The 18,917-nt window shown below is 42.5% G+C and overlaps 1 protein-coding gene across 5 annotated transcripts; it reads right to left on the bottom strand.

Moving 5' to 3' along the window:
• Positions 1-3,193: 3,193 nt before the first annotated feature.
• On the bottom strand, positions 3,194-15,590 carry sgk1 (serum/glucocorticoid regulated kinase 1). Of its 5 annotated transcripts, none has more exons than XM_050058198.1 (10): positions 15,464-15,590; positions 7,915-7,990; positions 7,627-7,702; positions 7,319-7,507; positions 7,103-7,234; positions 6,125-6,361; positions 5,937-6,032; positions 5,169-5,324; positions 4,971-5,060; positions 3,194-4,730 (listed from the first exon to the last, which is right to left on the bottom strand). In XM_050058198.1, exons 1-10 carry the CDS (start codon positions 15,504-15,506, stop codon positions 4,563-4,565), a joined length of 1,263 nt encoding a protein of 420 aa, XP_049914155.1. In that variant the 5' UTR covers positions 15,507-15,590; the 3' UTR covers positions 3,194-4,562. The 5 variants fall into 5 exon arrangements, with proteins under 5 accessions (XP_049914155.1, XP_049914159.1, XP_049914157.1 ...); XM_050058202.1 differs by lacking the exon at positions 15,464-15,590 and adding an exon at positions 15,035-15,074; XM_050058200.1 differs by lacking the exon at positions 15,464-15,590 and adding an exon at positions 10,014-10,169.
• Between the last annotated feature and the right edge of the window lie 3,327 nt (positions 15,591-18,917).

Raw genomic sequence — 18,917 nt, forward strand, 5'->3', positions numbered from 1 at the left:
TAGAATAGTATGTCGTCAAAAATCATGAAAAAACATCATAGTGTAGTATGTCGTCAAAAATCATTAAAAAAACGACATAGTATAGTATGTTGTCAAAAATCACACAAAAAGGTCATAGTGTAGTGTAATGTACCTGTTTAGTCTCATGGTTTAGTATCAGTTGACCTTTAAAAATACATGTCCAGGCAGTATACTCTGCTTGATCATAACCAGTCACACCTTGGTTTATTGTTTCATGTATCCACACGATGTGCACACACACACACTCACTGATGTATTGTATTGGATGCAGGATCTGATAGGATCTGATGTTCAAGTACTGAAGTGGGAAGTACCTAGGATCTGATAGGATTTGATGTGCATGTATGACATCATTATGTTCGGGCTTATGTGGGAAGGATTAAAGAGAAGAGCATAAAAGAGAGCACACAGACAGCAAAAGTTCAGTCCTGCTCCAGAGCTTGACTCATTGAGTTGTATGTGTTGTTGCCTGCGAACACATTAAACTCAGTTGCACTCGATTCTACGTGTCTCCAGTGATTCCTTGACTGCTGAGTATTTGGTTTTAAAGATACTTATTGTGGACAAGAGCAAAAGTAGTCTAAAAGTTGAAGACGAGGTCGGGACCCACCAGGCCCAATTCCGGGCCCCAAATTCTGCTTCATCAATAGTATAGTATGTCCTCAAAAATCATGAGAAAAACGACATAGTATAGAATGTCGTCCAAAATTATGAACAAATGATGTAGTATAGGTCATAGTATAGTATGTTGTCAAAAATCATTAAAAACAACGACATGTATGTCGTCCAAAATCATGAATATACGTCATAGTATAATATGTCGTCAAAAATCACAAAAAAAAGTCATAGTATAGTGTTTTTGTCAAAAATCTAATTTCGTGTAAAATGTTAAAAAATCTTCATAGCATAGTATGAAAAAGTCCTAGTAGAGTATGTCAAAAGAAGTATCTTTAATACAATCATAGTATTGTCTGTCATAAAAATAAATCGTCATTAAATAGTCATAGTATGATAGGTCATCAGAAATGTCATAAAATAGTCACTCCCTAACTTCATGTCATGGTAAATCAAACATTACCTTTAAATTAAACACATATTCATGACAAGCATAAATGAAGTCTTCTGTATTATCACATATTTAACAAAATCTGCAATCAAGGGGGGGCAAGGTCAAGTTACACAAACCAACTCAAGTCCTTTGTCTTTAATGTGTTTGTAAACTATGACCTGGTTTATTTCATCAGTTCATGACTTTGCCAGCAGATGGCAGTGCATGACTGTTTCTACTTAACAGTTTTGGTACAATAGCAGCACATCCTACTTCACAGAGGACAGACTATAAAGCACAGGTGAGCTAATAACATTCACACAGTACTCTGATAATATCCATTCAGATCCAGATCCATTTCTATCTATATTGTGAAGGTTTTAACTGAGGGGTTTGTTCATACATGATTGATAGCCTGATTTATGGGATACTTTTTTCCAAAAATCATTGCAAAATTTGTTTTTTTAAATGGCTGTTGGAAGTATTTTCTTATTTCGAAAGTGATAAAATGAGATATTCAAAACTGTTAATATGTCAACAAATGTCTGAAAACTTGCAATACAGAAAATAGTATTCTTAATGTAGGTAATCAACTGGGGAAGTTTCATGGTGTTAAAAAGATCAGTAACTTTGTTTACCCCTTCTGAATTCTAAGGCCAACAGACAATTACGAGCATGATGATGATGATGATGATGATGGTAAAAACTACTGTGACTGAAGTGAAGTCAGTGTTTAAGTAGATAAAAATGGTGCAGTGGAAAATAGTGTTTTAAACAGTCTGTAATCTTAGATAACACACACACAGGCTTTGTGTAGATTATCATTTTAGATAGGGAAATAGCAGCACCGAAAGATGTTATCAGCATTTTCAAGTTCTGAAGAACACTGACGTTCCAGAGTGACTTTTAAAACTACAGTTTTCTGCAATTATATTTCTGTTGATGAACCTTGTGTGGACATTTTGAAGTGGAGTCACTGAATGAGGAGGAACAACGCTGTTGTCTGGACAGGCCCAGAGAGTTAAAAACAATTTAAGGGTCTCCTCCAGGACACCTTCCCCCCTAGTCGACCAATAATGTGAATCTTTGTAGACGACATTCTTTTTTCACTTTCTCCCCTACCCAGGGAGTTTGAGGTCAGAGGTCACCTGCACAACAACCCTCTGGAACTTACAGACATTCAGTGTCCTCCTTAAAGACACCCCAGCGGACTCAATTAAACATGGACACAACCTTGAACTCCAGTAGAAGGACATTCTACCTCATCAATAGCAACCTGGTGTAATTTAACTAAGGACACAGTATATCATTTACATTACGCCTACTTGAATTATCAATCATGCAATTGTGGCGTTTGCATCGAAAAATCAATGCTCCTCTGGGGCAATGTAAAACTGCTCTGGGCCTTACCAGTCCATCTGAGGCCAGCCAATAATTTGCCCGCAAACAGATCCGTCCACACACACACACACTTGGACGTCACAATGAACATTGTGTAAGGCTGCTGACGCATGGAGGGGGGTAAAGTTCATTGTACAATACTGTGGGTTGTTTGAAAGGAGTCACAATGGCCACCTCCAACCAGGGCTAGTAAATGTTTACCAGATCTACATTCTTTACATTTTTCTGTTTGCACTTTAACTTTTTAAAACAAGCTCTGATGTGCTTAATTTCCACGGACACTGTTGGATATTTCCTGGCAATGTTGAGATTATGTTAAAATGATCTGCATATTTCCCAGCTGGCTACCAACATTGTTAAATCCCAGAAATTTGGTTGAATTTAAGTTGTCGTTGGGCGACCAAATTCAGTGTCAGGACGTCAAATGCCAATGTCAGTTTGAGGCACTGAAGACATATGATATTTGCTGGTTTTCCAACCAATCCAACATGTCCCAAACATCTTGTGGTTACGTCATCTTGACATAGAATGATGTTGCAGATCGTGATATTCTTACGCCATTGGACATTTAAAATATTGTCACGACAATTTTCATTCAACTGTCCAACATAAGAGTCCAACATCTCTCTGACCCATATTGACGTCTGGTGCCAGCTGGGTTCAGACTAAAGGAAAATCCAAATAATGAAGCCAAAGTCCATTTACCAATCGATACAAACAAGGTTAGGTGTAATAAAGTTAAACTTTTATTGCAAACCAAACATGGTCACATAAATCTTAAACAATTTTACAATTTACAGAACATTTAACATGTATTGTTACATATACATATTTAAGCATACCTTAAGTCATTTTTTGTTCAATATACATTAAAACTAGTACACATAACTCCAAATATACAAACAAACTTAAATACCGTCAAACTGCATTACAGCAATATTAAAATGGAATGTTCAGTTTCGATGGCGTCGGCCCAGCTGCGGGCCGCCGTTACATTATTGTGAGGCGAATGGAAGACTATATGAGGGGGACACAGTTGGCAAGCAGAACTCCACAGACACCTCTGAACGCATTGCTCCTCTTTCTCCACTAGCAGCTGTGCTCTCTCTTTCTCTTTCTCTACCACCATTAATTGTTTTATGTGCAAATGAAGATACGAAACATCATTTGAGTTCTCTACGTCTCACGTGTTAAAGCCTGAAACAGGTGCGTTAAATTTGTAAATTTGGTGCTACTTCAATCATCTCTAGCGACTTAAAAAAACACAGCTCCTCCCGCCTGCAGTTAGGCGTGGAGCAACAAGAAACATTGGTGACTTTAAGGTCGACGCAGACAAACCCAAAAGATGTGTTTGGATGTAGAGAAAAAAATAAAAGGCACCTTTGAGAGAAAAAATAAAACATCCCCCTCTGTAACATTCAGCTTTAAAGTGGCTCCCTTTTCAACCACACAAATAGAAATGAAAAGAAACTAAAGCACCAAAAATGAACGTCATCTTCAAGCTACTCATTCAAAGTCAACAGGTGGGTTCCCCGGTGGATGGGTGGACAGAATCTCAAAGGAGGGAAGGTGTTCGCTACATAGATGAAGATGGAAATCCTTGTCAGGGCTGGTACAGTACGGTCCAGGCTTTCTCTTTTGAGAGAAGGTGGAAGTTGGCGTGTGTGCTTGTCAGTTGTGGCTTCAGGGTCGAGGCTGGCTTTTAAGCTGCCTGAGCTGTGTGCAAAGGACCTCCGCTATCCGGTAAGAGATTGACTACTGAAGGCTGCAGAGCTTTTGTGTCTATTGTGGAAGGTTGAAGAATTTGTGCGTCAGTAGATCAGGGTTAGATGGAGGATTACAACCCCGATGAGTCATCTAATCGTGGCAGGCATACTCTTGTGGCATGTCTTTTTACAAGAGTTGGAGCGATTATGGCAAGTACAGGTTTCAGTTCTTTGCAGATGCAGAGTTGTTGCAGGGGGTTTGTTGGGGAATGTCCACCATCCCGATGGGAAACGTAAAGTGTAGTCAAGATGCAAGTCCATGGACACGCCACAGTTCATGTCCTGTAAATCTGAATTGGTGTCCATTGAGTGCCTTTGTTTGAATCCTATAGGTAGGAGTCCATAGATGGGGCGTAGGAGAAGCCCACGAAGGCCTCAGCAGCCTCTTTGATGCTGGCTGTGACTAGAGCGCTGTCTGGGGAACAGCCAATGGAGCTGGGCACCGGCTCGTCTGTGAACTCTGGATCAAAGTGCCGCAGGTCGTTGGGTCCCGTCTGAGGGGGAAGGAAGGCGAGGGAAGACAAGCAGGGATTAGTCTGGCTGTAAAATACCTTGCCATAATTGGAAATGTTTTAATTCACGGCAAGGATGTTCCACGCTCTTGATCTAGTTACGTAAATGTGAGCACTGAGGATTAAGACAAGAGCAAGTCTGTGGACTTTAGCTACTAAACTGTAGAAAATCATAAAATCTGCCATAATCAGCATTTATTTGGGTATTAAAAAGGAACGTACCACATTGGGGTTGAAGGGAGGGGTGATTTTCTTGGCGTTGAGCTCATCCCAGTTGATGGGGGAGAAGAATATGTGGTTCTTAATTTCAATCTGTGAAGAGACGGAAATGACAAATTATTACATAACGTCTTTTAATACACATAATATGTAAATATGCACACAGATACACACATACGATCCACACAACTAAACACTTACAAAGTCCTCTGTGCAGCCCAGCCTCTTAGTTCGGTCCTTCTGCAGAAGGCCCTCCAGCAGGTGTCTGGCTGCGTTGGAAATGTTGGGTTTCAGCTGCAGCGGCTTGTTCAGGATGTTGTCGTACATCTCCGCTGTGTTGCGGCTGTAGAACGGAGGCTGGGGGAGGGACAGAAAATGGAACTGATTAGCATCTTGGCAGCAAGAAAGAGAGGAATCCATATGACAGACACGGGTTGTGTCATTTGAAGTCATGCACAGAAACATGCACAAACACGTGGAACAAAAATGAGATAAGATTGTATCATTGTGTGCTGTGTAACTCAGTATTACAGTACATACTTCTGACATTTATTAAAGCTAGAGTTGATAACTTTTATGAAAATAACTTTGTGATATTTGCTGAAACTGTTAATATTTCTACAAAGTAGTACATGAGTCAGATTATCTCTGAAATAAATCATGCTGCTGCTCCTTCTGCTAGTGCTTCTAATGGCCTTTGCAAGAATCTATTGACATGACTAGCAGCTGCATCCTCAACTCTGATTGGTTATTTTCCTTCAGTCACTGTGGCTTCTAGTAAATGCCATTAGAGGCACTATGAGGAGGCAGGAGCACATGATTCTTTTCACAGATAATTTGTCTCATGGACTACTGTGTGGATATAGTGACAGTTTCAGAACATATGTCAAAAAGTTATTTCCAAAAATACTGAGTTTGGGGTGTAACTTTACTATACACTAATGTAACTTAAATCTGAATGTTACTCACCAGGCCGTACAGCATCTCATAGAGAACAGCTCCTAAACACCACCAGTCTACCGTCCTGTCATACGGCTGCTTGTGTAGAACCTCAGGAGCTAAATACTGCAGATAGAAAAAGACAGGAAGAGGTGGTGAGCTTGCTGAATATTACAGAGTGCTGTCAAGTTCTGAATCGCCACATATTCTGTCCTTACCTCTGGCGTACCGCAGAAGGTCGACGTGGTCCCGTTGGGCTCGATGTTCTCCTTGCACAGGCCGAAATCTGTAAGAATGATGTGTCCCTGTGAGTCCAGCAGGATGTTCTCTGGCTTCAAGTCTCTGTAGACGATGTTGAGGGAGTGGAGGTAGCCCAGTGCACTGGCGATCTCTGCTGAGTAGAACCTGGCTCTGGGCTCGAGGAAGCAGCGTTCTCTCTGTAGGTGGTAGAACAGCTGGAAGACAAAAAATAACAGTGTTTTAGTAACAAAACCTTAAAGCTACGTTAGAGATTATCCAGACAATCACATGAGCAGAGATAGGAAATTAGAGGAGCAACGATAAAGAGACAGATACAAGAGGAAACCGGATGGAAAGGAAATAAAGAGGCAGGAAGGTGACAGCTTAAAAAGTTTGACAAGTGAAGACGAATGAAATGAGGGCCAAAGGTGGAGCCAAAGAGCAGCAGGATAGGGGGGGGGGGGGAGAGGGGAAGAAAAGAGAAAGGGGAGAAGTGAATGCGTCCTGTTTCCCCGATGAGGCCCATATTTAATCAGCCCTGTCGTTGCTCGTCCAACAATTGCAGGAAATTAGCTCGATTAGACACACACTGAGTCTGAATGCTGCTGCTAATTTTGGCCCTGAGTCTCTCGCGCTGTCCCAACCCACCCCGTGATTTCCTGAGAGGTGTTTCCTTTACAGAAAGAAAGACGGAGAGCTGCAGCTTCTACTCTGCTTCTCATGACAGGATATCCCCTCTGTCTGTCTGTGCTTCTGCCTCATCTTTATCTCTGATTCTGGCACTATATTATTCCTTTTTAAACTTCCCTTCTTCCTCCAACTATATCCATCATTAAAAAGTCCTCCTACCCTATTCATTCATCTTAAGTTCTTTCTTTAAATAGCCCAGCTTCTCCCTCCTCTTCTATCATCTCTGCTTCGCATCCTTATCGTTTCCTGGCAGCTAGTTAACTCACCTCGCCTCCATTGATGTAGTCCAAGATGAAGTAGAGTTTGTCCGCTGTTTGGAAAGAGTAGTGCAGGCCCACCAGGAACGGGTGCTTGACATTCTTTAGCAGCACATTCCTCTCTGACATGATGTGTTTCTCCTGCCGAATGCAAGAAGATGGGGGGTTAGAAAGGTGCAGGAGAACACGACTTTTGTTGCATGTGCACTTTTTTTGCACACTTACCTCCTTCTTTTTGAGGATGGCCTTTTTCTGTAAGACTTTGACTGCGTAAAACTGGTCATCCGTGCGGTGGCGTGCAAGCAGCACCTTGCCGAAGCTGCCTTTGCCGATCACCTTGAGGAAGTGGAAGTCGCTGGGTTTGGCTGAGGGGTTGGAGGACGGACCGAGGTTGATCTGTTGGGATGGACTGGGCTGCAAGAGGGGAGAAGACGAAGAGGTTAGAACCACATTATGATATACAGAGGATATGTGTGTGTATCTCTGCATACGATGAAATATAAACAAAGGAAGCTTAGTGCAAATATACTTACAGGGGGAGACGGGTTTGCGTTCATGAGCTCAGCATCCTGAGGGGGACTCAAGTTCAGAATAGACTGAACTTCAGGACTGGAAAAAGAAAACAGAGTTCAAACTTAGTTCATTCAGCAAAGCATCTAAAGTATCCTCACTTCTGTTTATATGTGAATCAGCTGATCTGGGAGTCACATTAAGTCACAGAGATTCTCCAGAGGACACATAACTGGGATTTCTGGTTGTGTTTCCCAGCGGGATTTGTCCTCCAGTGAATGCAGAACAATAACGAGTCAGATGGTACTCACTGCTTGCAGGCGTAGGAGTTTGTGGCAAGCCTCTGAATGAAGTCGTTCAGCCCCATCTTCCTCTGTTTCATAAAAGCTGCAGCACAGGAGAGAGAAAAACAGAAAATAAAAGTTTAGGTTATTTTTAGTAAAAGGCAAAAACAAATCCATCCATGTCAAGAAGAAGCAGCTTTAAACATCCAGTTAGGATTCCATACCGGTGACTAAAGCCACAAGCCCTCTAGACTTGGAGTAAGTCAGGACAGACTTTTCTGTTTCTGTTTTGATCGTCATGATGTGATGAGTTGAACAGCAGCTGAAAATATAACCATCAGGCCTCTGGCTGTTGTTTTATAATAAGCCCGGGGAGGAGGGAGGAGCTACCCCCCTTCCTTTCCTTTCCCCTGCAAACACCCACACCCCCTGGTAGGCGTGATCCTGTGCAAACAGTTCTTTCATCTAAATGGACCGTGAGAAGATGATCGATCCCGTTGTGGGCCAATCAGAGGCCGTTGCGCTCGTAGCGCGTCATAGCCGCACCTCAAGATGTGCTTGCGTCAAAAACATAGGAAAAAAGTGAAAAAAAATAAATGCCTTTACCGCAGCTCACTGAAAGGCTGCACTATTTGCACATATGTTTGTGCAACACCATAGCAACTTTGCTCAATACCCCATGTGTCACAAAGTCTTAGCTTGTCACCAGGACAGCAAGACAGGGACATTTCAGACTGTAACAAACCCTATAGGCTAATGACATCCAGATGTGTCCATTAATATAACATACGATGTAGCTTAATGTTCCAGGGAATACAGAAACTGTACAGACATGTGAGCATGAAATGAAAGCTCGAGAGAGTTCATGAGATTCGGGATTAGTCTCCAAGCTCCTGATTATTTTTGTAACCCGGTATCCATGCCTCCCCCAACGAGACTGCAACTTGGTCCTGTATAAATAATCGGATCTGAATCAGGCCTATCAGCTTCACCATTTGGCTGCTACTCAATTAAAACGGCCGGGAGTGACGCAGGCTTTCCCTCGGTGTACAAAAGACGAGAGGGAGAGCCTGAGCCTGAGCCGAGGGAGGCCCGGTGCCAAGAAAAAAAGCCGCTGGTAGTGGAAAAGTACAGACTGAGAAACTCCTGAATAACTCAAACGAGGAAGAAAAAACATAGATCTGACCCGGGATCTGTTTTAACCTACCGACAAGTCTCTCAGAAGCAGCCAAAATAATCCAATGTGATGATCAGGGTGGAATTGTGTGGAGAAGTGCGGCTTGTTTTGCGTTCTGTGCGCTAGCTGGCACAGAGAAGAGCAGACGGGTTGGGTTAGGTACGGTTATGTAAGGCACCTGGTTCAAGTTTTATCAGCACGCCTGAGTGGAGGAGAAGTATGTAAGACGATACCGCATATGGAGGCAAAATCTATTTAAAAGTAGAATGATGGCCGCGCGTAAACAGGACGGAGACATAGAACAATAATATAAATGTAAGTTATAAATGTAAGTTGCAATGAGTGTAACAGTTTACAGAGAAGAGCAGGATCAATGCAAGTCATCAGCTGTAACTTTGCTGCACACTACAAGCACTCACAATCCACAAAGTCGTGCGTAAAAGCGCACAGAACCTGTATAATTCCACTCAATTGCCTGCAAAAGAAACACACCAGCTCCAGTTTCCACAGAGCACAAACGAACCTTTGAGATCCGAGCGAGTCCTCATTTCTGCCTGCAGCGCCAGGAGCTTCAACAAGTTGCAAAATACGAGTTGCCAAGGTTTCTCTGGCACTTTTAAAACAGACCTCCCCTCCCTATCAGCGAGGGTTTTCCATAGATAACGGCATCATAAATCCAGGTCACAGGGATTACGGGGTGAATGGAGAGGCCCCCCAAGTATGTCTGCCAAAGCTTTCTTCCTCACAGACACTCCAGTCACAGAGAAGTAGGTTAGGGAGCTTTGGCTTTTACAAAAGAGACTATAAATACCACAATAGGCTGGTAACCGCAGAAACACCATTAAGTCGCACAGCGCAGACCTACAGTTTCCTACATGAGGGATATTATAGAGATCGGATGGTGAAACCCATCGCTGTTGCTTTAAAAATGAATATGCAGCCTACTTACACGTCAAAGTCGTCGTTTTGTCTTTCATAAGGACGCTTTATTTCCCGGATCACAACAAGCAGGGGGGCTTTAGGCTCCTCGGCAGGCAGGTAATCGAACTACACAGCACTCCTCCTCCTTGAGACTTTCATCCACAAGATGTTTTTTTTTATTTCTCTGCCGGGCGGAGACGTCCCGCCTCTATTTCCTTCCACTCTCCAGCTCGCTGGTTCATACATGGCTCAATGAGTTTCCCTCAGGGCGGGGGGGACGTGCTGCATTCAAATGCTCCTCATAAGCTCATACTTTAGAGTACAACCATTGGAAATATTGACTTAACTTGTGTTTAATTACAAAAGAAACAAATAGTTCAGTGGTAACACTTCAAAAGAAGGGGCACAAAGTCGTGAGTAGTGTAAGCAGTGTATTCACTAATTTATTTCTGCAGCTGCTTTCCCCAGCACCGAAATAAACAGGAAGTTATAAACACAACAAACAGATGGAATATTAAAGGTCCAGCGTGTAGAATGTAGAAAAAATTATTGGCAGATTATAAAGATGTTTCTTTAGTATATAATCATCTGAAAATAACAATCATGTTACTGTATGAGTGAAATTGTGTGATCTTGTTTACACATAGTGTCTACAGTAATGTTAAGAGGTTCTGGTATCAGGTATTTCCACTAGTTGGCGCTATTCAAGCAGATCTGACATCTGTGTTCGGACTTCACTGAAGTCATGAAGAAAACCCAGAGCATGATGGATGGTTTTATTCCTTCACACACGCCCACGCCGCTTACATTACCTCAGAATGAGCGGTTCATATCTACAAAGGGTGCTGCTCCTCATCTATGGTGATCGCCATGTTGCACAGCCATGTTTCTACAGTAGCCGAGAATATACAAACCAAACACTGGGTCTGTATAGGACCAAGTGTGTTGGTGTGTTTTAGTGTTTTAGAATTTTAGCATTTTATCGTCGGCCACTGTAGTTAGCAGCCCCGTGATAAGAGTGTCAGAAAAACACTTATTTTTTTGAACAGGAAACCGCTTTATTTTTGTGTTTTTATCATGTTATATGTTCATTTGTTTTGGAGAGGAAGAGGCCTCTGCAGATAATTTGGATCATGGTAAAAACCTCCTGAACGTCTGGATCTTAAGTTATGAGAAAAAAAATTGAGCACACATTAGCAGCTGGGCTAGCTGCCCGCGTGCGACAAGCCGAACTGCACTGGAAAAACACTGATTTGTAACGTGAAACCACTTTATGCAGCATTTTCACCTGTTTCATTCACAAAATCTATTTGTTTTGGAGAGGAAGAGACCTCTGTGGATAATTCGGCTTCCGATAAAAACCTCCTGAATGTCTGGATCTAAAGTAATCAGAGAAAAATTTGAGCACACATTAGCAGGTGCTAGGCTCGCGAAATACCGATTTGTAATTTAAACTGCTTTATTCAGTGTTAATCACCAGGTCCGTTTGTTTTGGAGAGGAAGAGACGTCTGCAGATAATTCAGCTCATAAAACCTACTGAATGTCTGGATCAGAAATAAGGTTATCAAACATTAATCAGACAAAAAGGTGAGCACACATTAGCAGGTGCTGAGCTAGCAGCTAATCTCAGATGTGCAAAACAGCGTAGGAAAAACACCAATTTGTAACGTAACTGCTTTATTCTGTGTTTTTACTGGTTTTAATCACCTGGCTGCTTTATTCTGTGTTTTTACTGGTTTTAATCACCTGGTCGGTTTGTTTTGGAGACAAAGAGACCAAATTCCCGAAAATGTCACACACTGTTCCTTTATACCAAATAAAAGGAAGTACTGGGAAGAGAATTCATATGACAATGTCTATTTAAACACATAACCAACCGTCACTTTCAACATATCACAACACAATTACTTGATGACACTATTTTTTTAAGCTTAGCACTTCCTCATCCATCTGTATTCCACTTGAAACCCCACCTTTATTTATTTGTAACCTTTCAACATCACATAAAGGCAAAAACAGGTTTATAGTTAAAGGCTATATGCAAACATTTGGTCCTCTCAAACTTCCCCTTGTAGGCAGTTTTTTTCCACTGCAGTCTGCTAGCTGAGGCCATTCACCTGCTGAGCCCGGAATTAAAAAGTAACCCAGGTTTGGAAATTCACTGAGCTCACATTCATTCAAAGTCAGGGAGTTGCCAACAAGTTGAGGCCATATTAATTGACCGTGTCTCTTGATGCAGTGCTCTCCCAGCTATTTGGTGCATGTGTGCACACGCAGGGTGTTCTCTCAGGATGTTTTGTTGATGTTTATTGTCTTGAGACATATTGTGTGTGCGTGTGAGTCAGTAGGGAACAGAGAGAAAAAATGAAAGGATAGATAGATGTGAGAACACCAGAGGCAAAGCACTAAAGATATGGACAGCAGATGCAGTGAGAAAAACATCATGGCAATGTGAATCAGATGAAGAATAAACAGAGATGAGATGAGCATCTTTTAACCCAGTCGCTAGAATAAATGTTGGCATTGTATGCAAACCACAGATATGGAACATTTGTACATTATTACATAGCGGATATGTTGAAACTTAAGTTAACTTTTGAATGCTGGCTTTGAATTTTGCAAACCATAGATAGTCTACATTTTTACGTTATTGTGTAGCAGATATGTTGAAACTTTGCATTTCACCAATGCTGTTGTTTGCATGTGGTTGATTTAGACACAACAACCACTTGATTATGGCTAGGACAAAATCATGTTTTGGCTTAAAATAAAGATTTGGGGGCACAGTCCCTGCTAGAAATGCAGCAATGTCTTGGTAAAAAAAAACAGCTGCTTTTTGTGGCACTATCTCCGCTGGAAAAACAGTAGTGGGTGACAAAAAATATCCACATTTGGTGACTAAAGAGCCGCTGGAAACACAGCCACAGGTCACTGAAACACAACTGGTTTTGTTGTTTGCTGGTCTTGAACAGTGGTCTGCAGCTTGGCCGGCAGATATGTTGAAACATTTCTTTATGTTTCAACAGTGCTGTGGCTAACATGTGGTTGTGTTTAGGCACAAAAACCACTTGGTTATGGTTAGGAAAATATCATATTTTGGTTAAAACACCCACTTTAGTTGGCACAGTCACAGCTGGAAATGCAGCAGATTTCTCGCTGAAAACACCTGCTTTTGGTGGCACAGTCACAGCCAGAAATTCTCCCAATGTCTTGCTAAAAAAAAAAACTTTTTCACTGGTACAATCATGTCTAGAAATGCGACTCATGTCTCGCTAACAAAAAAACACCCACTTTTTGTGGCACAATCACAGCTGGAAATGCAGCAGATTTCTCGCTAAAAACACCAGCTTTTGGAGGCACAGTCACAGCCAGAAATGCTCCCAATGTCTTGCTAAAAAACACCAACAATTTTTTACTGGTGCAGTCATGGTTTGAAATGCGACCCATGTCTCGCATACATGAAAAAACACCCACTTTTTGTGGCACCATCACAGCTGGAAATGCAGCAGATTTCTCGTTGTTTCTCTGCTTTTGGAGGCACAGTCACGGCTAGAAACGGCTGCCCATTTCTTGCTAAAAAATACCCGGCTTTGGTGGCACAAATGCTCCCGATGTCTTGCTGGAAATACCCTTTTTTACTGGTACAGTCATGGCTGGAAATGCAACCCATGTCTTACATACACGAAAAAACACCCACTTTTGGTGGTACAATTATGGCAGGAAATGCTGCCCATGTTTCGCTAAAAAAGCAACCGGTTTGCTTGTTTGCTGGTCTTGTACAGTGGTCTCTAGCGCCTCCTATTTTGGAGGGACTGTCGTTTTGTTTCCTTTTTTGTATTCTCAACGAACCTCATTAAACTTTTTCCCTGCCTCATGTTAGCACTGTGGACCTCCAGAAAGGAACAGAAACATGAGTCGAAAATAAGACACCTCAAAAATTAAGTGGCCTAGGAACTGTGGTATGTTGAAACAGCCACTACACATGTAATCAGAGCTACATCACTTTAGAAACGTTGATATAGTAGGCGTGTAACATACAGATAAAACGTATCCGTGGTTTGTAGAGATGTACAATGCCAACATTGTCTTCTTGGCTGTTAATCAGCGACTGCTCACAAATCTAAAGGAGAGCAAAGTTGTGTGAAAAGATATGCTTTTGTGCTGCAGCAACACTCACTGAGCAGAGGTGTTATTAGACCGTGACAATGCAGAGCAAAAGACAAGCAGCAATTCAGGCTCCTCCACAAATGAGAGTCAGGAAGATGGCTGCATGTGTGTGTGTGTGTGTGTGTGTGTGTGAGAGAGAAAGTGTGTATTCTTTTGCTCTTGACCCCCCGGCCTCTTCCAGAAAAAAATCATTGTGTTCGTGCATGTGTGACTCGGCAGTTTTTAAATATAGCCTCAACTTTTTACTGCTGTCTCTGTTTCTCCCTTAACTCAGGTCAAATCTATTATTAATCTGTCCCCCAGAGCCACCTGATGCACACACACACACACACACACACACACACACACACACACACACACACACACACACACACATGCAGAGCTGGAGGGCAAAACAAACCTGCAGGGAGTCTGACAGCACACATGCTCTCTAAAACAGAGAGAGGGCATTTCAGGTACTTCCTAAAATCCCTCAAGGTGTCCAACACGCCTCTCCCTCACTGCGCCAACAAGAACTTGATTTGTTGGAAAAACATATTTCTCCTTGAGACAGCGCAGGTTGCCATCCTTCAACACGCATTTAATCCACAATATCTCACCACTGAGCACCACAGCAGCGGCCCGCGTGGGACACAAACCGACATCTCTCATCAGCACATGAAAGCACCACGCGCCAAACAAGTGAGACCTTGCACATCACATATTGCTTCCTGGAATAACAAGGAAAGTGCTGACCTTGAAAAATTACACACACATGTACACAAGGAGACCGGATTTTAAACTCCAAATGATTAGCAGCTACTTTGCATTTTTATCCAAGATGTAAGAGCGAAAACATGGAACAGGAGAAGATTAAAAGCGGCAACAAAAAAAGACGTTACCTCCGCCGGGAAGTGAGCACTGCATCTGTGGTCATAGCCCAGAGTTGAATGAAATGAGAGAGGTGTTGAGAGGAGATCAGGAGAGAGGGAGAGCAAAACTAACAAAAGGTCCACTCAGTGTTTTTCCAATCTGGCCCTCTCTCCCTTACTGGATTTGCTTGGGCCCTGAACAAGAGGAGGCTCCACCATACTCAAGCTGAGTGTTTACCGCCTTTCTATGTGTGTGTGTGAGAGACACCAGCGCGTTACGTAACCCACTAGTGGCACTGTCATCGGTGCCAAAGCCGGCATTGACTCACACACACACTTCAGGGCCATTTCGTGAAAGGACAGGAAGAGGTTTGCAGCAGCGCCAACGGGGTTGAGGTGCAGGAGTTGTAGTATAATTACACACACACAAACACACACACATTCCCTCAGCCCACGTACCTACTGTATATCCACACATACGCAAAGAGTAGCACATGCCCATATTCACGCCGTCTCCCAGCAGATGACATCCAGCTATTAAATCCTTTCATCTCTTCCATCCCTCCATCTTGTAACGTCCACGCTCTGTGTCGGAGATGATGAGGCTGTTTGTGGCTACAGTTGATCTGGCGCTGAATGTGAATGAGCCTCGGTGGTGAGGAACCAAATGACACCGTTACATAAAGGCCTCGGCTATTCAGAGAGGACAGCCAGGCTTTTATTTTGCCACTGGCGTGAGTGGAGTGTTTGGCTAGCGAGGCTACCAAAAAGTGGCCCACAGATGCCTTCAGTGTCACGGTCATGTGAAAACTGAGACTTCTTGGGCTCCTCTCTACTAGTGGTGTCCGCTGGTCTGCTTGTGCGTAGGCCCAAAAGTTTCGTGATCATGTCCTCAAGATGAATTGATAGGGAAGTGCCAGTTGTTTGGATGGTTCCTGGAAATTGTTGATCATGATGCTCATTATGGGTAAAATGGGGACAGTGTTTGATGATCACACTACCTGTTGTTTAATCCCAGCCAGCTGAGTATGCAAACATGTGCAATAACATTAAACATATATGGAGAACAAATGATAAAGGACTGTTTACCCAGGTGATGATGGAGACGTTATTTAAAATCAACAAGCTACTTACCTCAACACAACCAAACTGTTTTTGTCTCTAATTTCTCATTAAAGTCCCCATTAAATCGAACATACATTTAATCCTGTGTCCCTAATCGACTGTTTAGCTTCTTATGTGCAACATATGTGCCAAACAAATCAGTATTAGAGTATTGTTACATCTAAATCCTTGTCTTTTCTTTTTCTGTAAATGGTGTCAAGTGTTTGCTGACTCATCCTGCGCTCAGGGCGTTAACCAAAGTTTGTCTAATCAAATGAGAGCAGCGAGCAACACCGGTCACATATGCAGAGAGAGAGATAAAACGAGCTGCGTATTTAAATGTCAGCAGACAAAATTGTTGTTTCCATTGCCAAAAATAACGTAGCGTAGGTCGAATTCATTCATCTCTGCCTCATCCTTCTCCAGGGGAGGTGTGTGTGGAGCCAAGAGTCTGCTGTAGTTTTGTATCTAAACTCTTTTTAGCAGTCCAACCAAATGCAAAGTCTTTGATGCAAATCCCTCTTGTAACTGTGCACCGCTCGGTTTTTTCATTTCACTGGGCAATATGTCAGAGCACAGAAGCTAAAGGCGCTCAAACTTCAGTTTCATGGAGGACTTTACTGCTGGAGGGCAGAACTTTTGTCTGCCCCCTCAGGGAATAAGAGTAATTACACAAACACTGTTGACATCTGCGTATGACGAATGCCTGCGAGTGAGTTCACCACGTCATCCACCCCCAGGAGGGCTCTCTTATCCTTCCTATGAACACCAAGGTTTCTTGGACGCTTCTTATGATTCTCCGCCATAGCTTCCGCCATGCAGCTGCTCTGTCACTATCTTTGGCTATGATTTCTACCCCTCAGTCAGACTGGGGATCACTCGGGGAGTTTGCGCTAGCCAAAGTCGAGCCACTACAACCAGCGACACAAGGTCCAGTCTTGAGCTACTGCCTGGTTTTGATACAGTCTAGCGGCAGAGGACAAACTGTAGAGGCTCTAGCTTAGGTTAGCTACGTAAACGTGAACTTGAAGCTTTAGCCATCCTTTGGCTCTGGTTTGTCTTGTTTTGTAAGACTCTCTTGACAACTCTCTTTTTGGTAATTCTGTCATCCTTTTTTGGGGTTGCTTTTCAGTGTAGGCAGTCAATGTCAACGCAGAAGTAGCATCTTTCTCTGCAAGACTCTCCGCTATTGGATCCCACTTTCACCAAAGGGACGTGCACGTGCATCCACATTTAGCCTCGTGTCACCAGGCTCTTCACGTACGGGAAGAGTCTGGTTTCCATTCACTCTGAATTTTGTCTGGATTCTGGTTCCGGTCTAGAGAGCGGATCCGGAATTCACCAAATTCACCAAAGTAAAAGTGTTCACCAAAGTAAAACTTTAAATTCTGGCGCACCATCGATTTACAATAAAAGAAAAAGGTTAACTTAATGGCTTGGGGCTTTTCTTGTAAATTATATTCTTTAAATTAAAAAGTTTCACCACATTTTTATTAGCTTGGTGCTTTTATTTTGACAGAAAGGCGCATCCATCGAATTCCAGATCCTGTCTCTCTCTCTCCCTGGTTCTGGTTCCTTACCAAAACGGCCACTAAATGGCCCCAGACTAATCCGCATTTATGGAATAGCTGATAGGAACGTCTTCTTTTTTAAATGACCTGTGATTGGCCAAGTCTTTTGTGAAAGGCTAGATTTTCTTAAGTCTGAAAACAGAGCCAAGAGAAGATGCAAAAGTCTATTTTTTTCTCAGTCTACTTGAATTACAATATGCTTAAAGTTTATTATGGGATTTTTGCCCCATGATGCCAAAATCAAACTGCCTACCCCAGCTTTAAATACCTCCTGAAATGCTAGAAGTGAGAACATTAAAAGGTAGTTTGGGGGAATTTTATGCTCTTGTTAGATAGTGGCAGTAGAGAGATGACAAAAAATCTGGGAAAAGAAAGATGGGAAATGCCACGCAATACAGGCACCCAGCAGGATGTGAAGTGGAAACATTAACCTCTAGGCTATCAGGACATCCCCAAAAATGAAAGCATTTTTGCAAAGAGAGGATATTTTTAGGGCCGTAGGGGGGTGAGGATTTGGCTTTTGGATTAAGGCTCGAATTAGGTTGATGGTCAAAGGTAGATTTAGGGAACAGGGATTATGCCATTGGTGGCCCTGGCTCTGAATACAGCGCACACACCCAAATCTGTCTTACTGTACACATGCAAGATATGAGGGCAACAAACGTGTTCAGACAAGCTTCTCAAACCTGCTTCTGGTTTAGGAGTGTCTGTATGATAGGGTGACCATATTTTGATTTCCAAAAAAGAGGACATTCGGCCGGCCACGACATAGCGTACTTAAATGATACTCGCAGTTTACTCAAAGATGCCTTATCATTTTAATATATTTAAAATTTATATGTATGGATAGAAAATTCAGTTATATTACAAAATAATATCTCTCAAAGACAGAAATTCAGATAGGCCCCAATAGGGGACACATACACACACTAGAGTGTGGCGATCCGAGCCCGACGGTACCCGACGGGTCGGGCCGGGTTTGGTCAAAAATTTAGCTATAAATTGTATTCAGGCTCGGGTCGGATTCGGTCAGCTTTCAGTGAAAATGTAGCGTAAAAATAAATAAAATCCTATTGTCTGTCCTGTTTATTGCTTGGGCACTGTTATTTACGTGACAACACCTGAACATAACACACACAGACACATTGGCTGTTTGTTTCTACCTCTCTCCTCGCTGGAAGTCTGGGACCTCCAGTCGCCCGCCTCCGCCTTGATTAAATGCTGAAAATAAAATAAAA

The sequence above is a fragment of the Epinephelus moara genome, chromosome 12 (assembly GCF_006386435.1).
Source record: "Epinephelus moara isolate mb chromosome 12, YSFRI_EMoa_1.0, whole genome shotgun sequence".
Taxonomy (NCBI): Eukaryota; Metazoa; Chordata; class Actinopteri; order Perciformes; family Serranidae; genus Epinephelus; species Epinephelus moara.

Bases quoted from the DNA above. Each gene is read 5' to 3' on its own strand.
- sgk1 (XM_050058197.1), bottom strand. From the start codon at position 8,187: ATGACGATCAAAACAGAAACAGAAAAGTCTGTCCTGACTTACTCCAAG. The intron at 7,703-7,914 runs GTGAGTACCATC...TTCTTTTTCCAG, and splicing joins AACTCCTACGCCTGCAAGCA to TCCTGAAGTTCAGTCTATTC. The intron at 5,325-5,936 runs GTGAGTAACATT...TCCCTCCCCCAG, and splicing joins ATGAGATGCTGTACGGCCTG to CCTCCGTTCTACAGCCGCAA.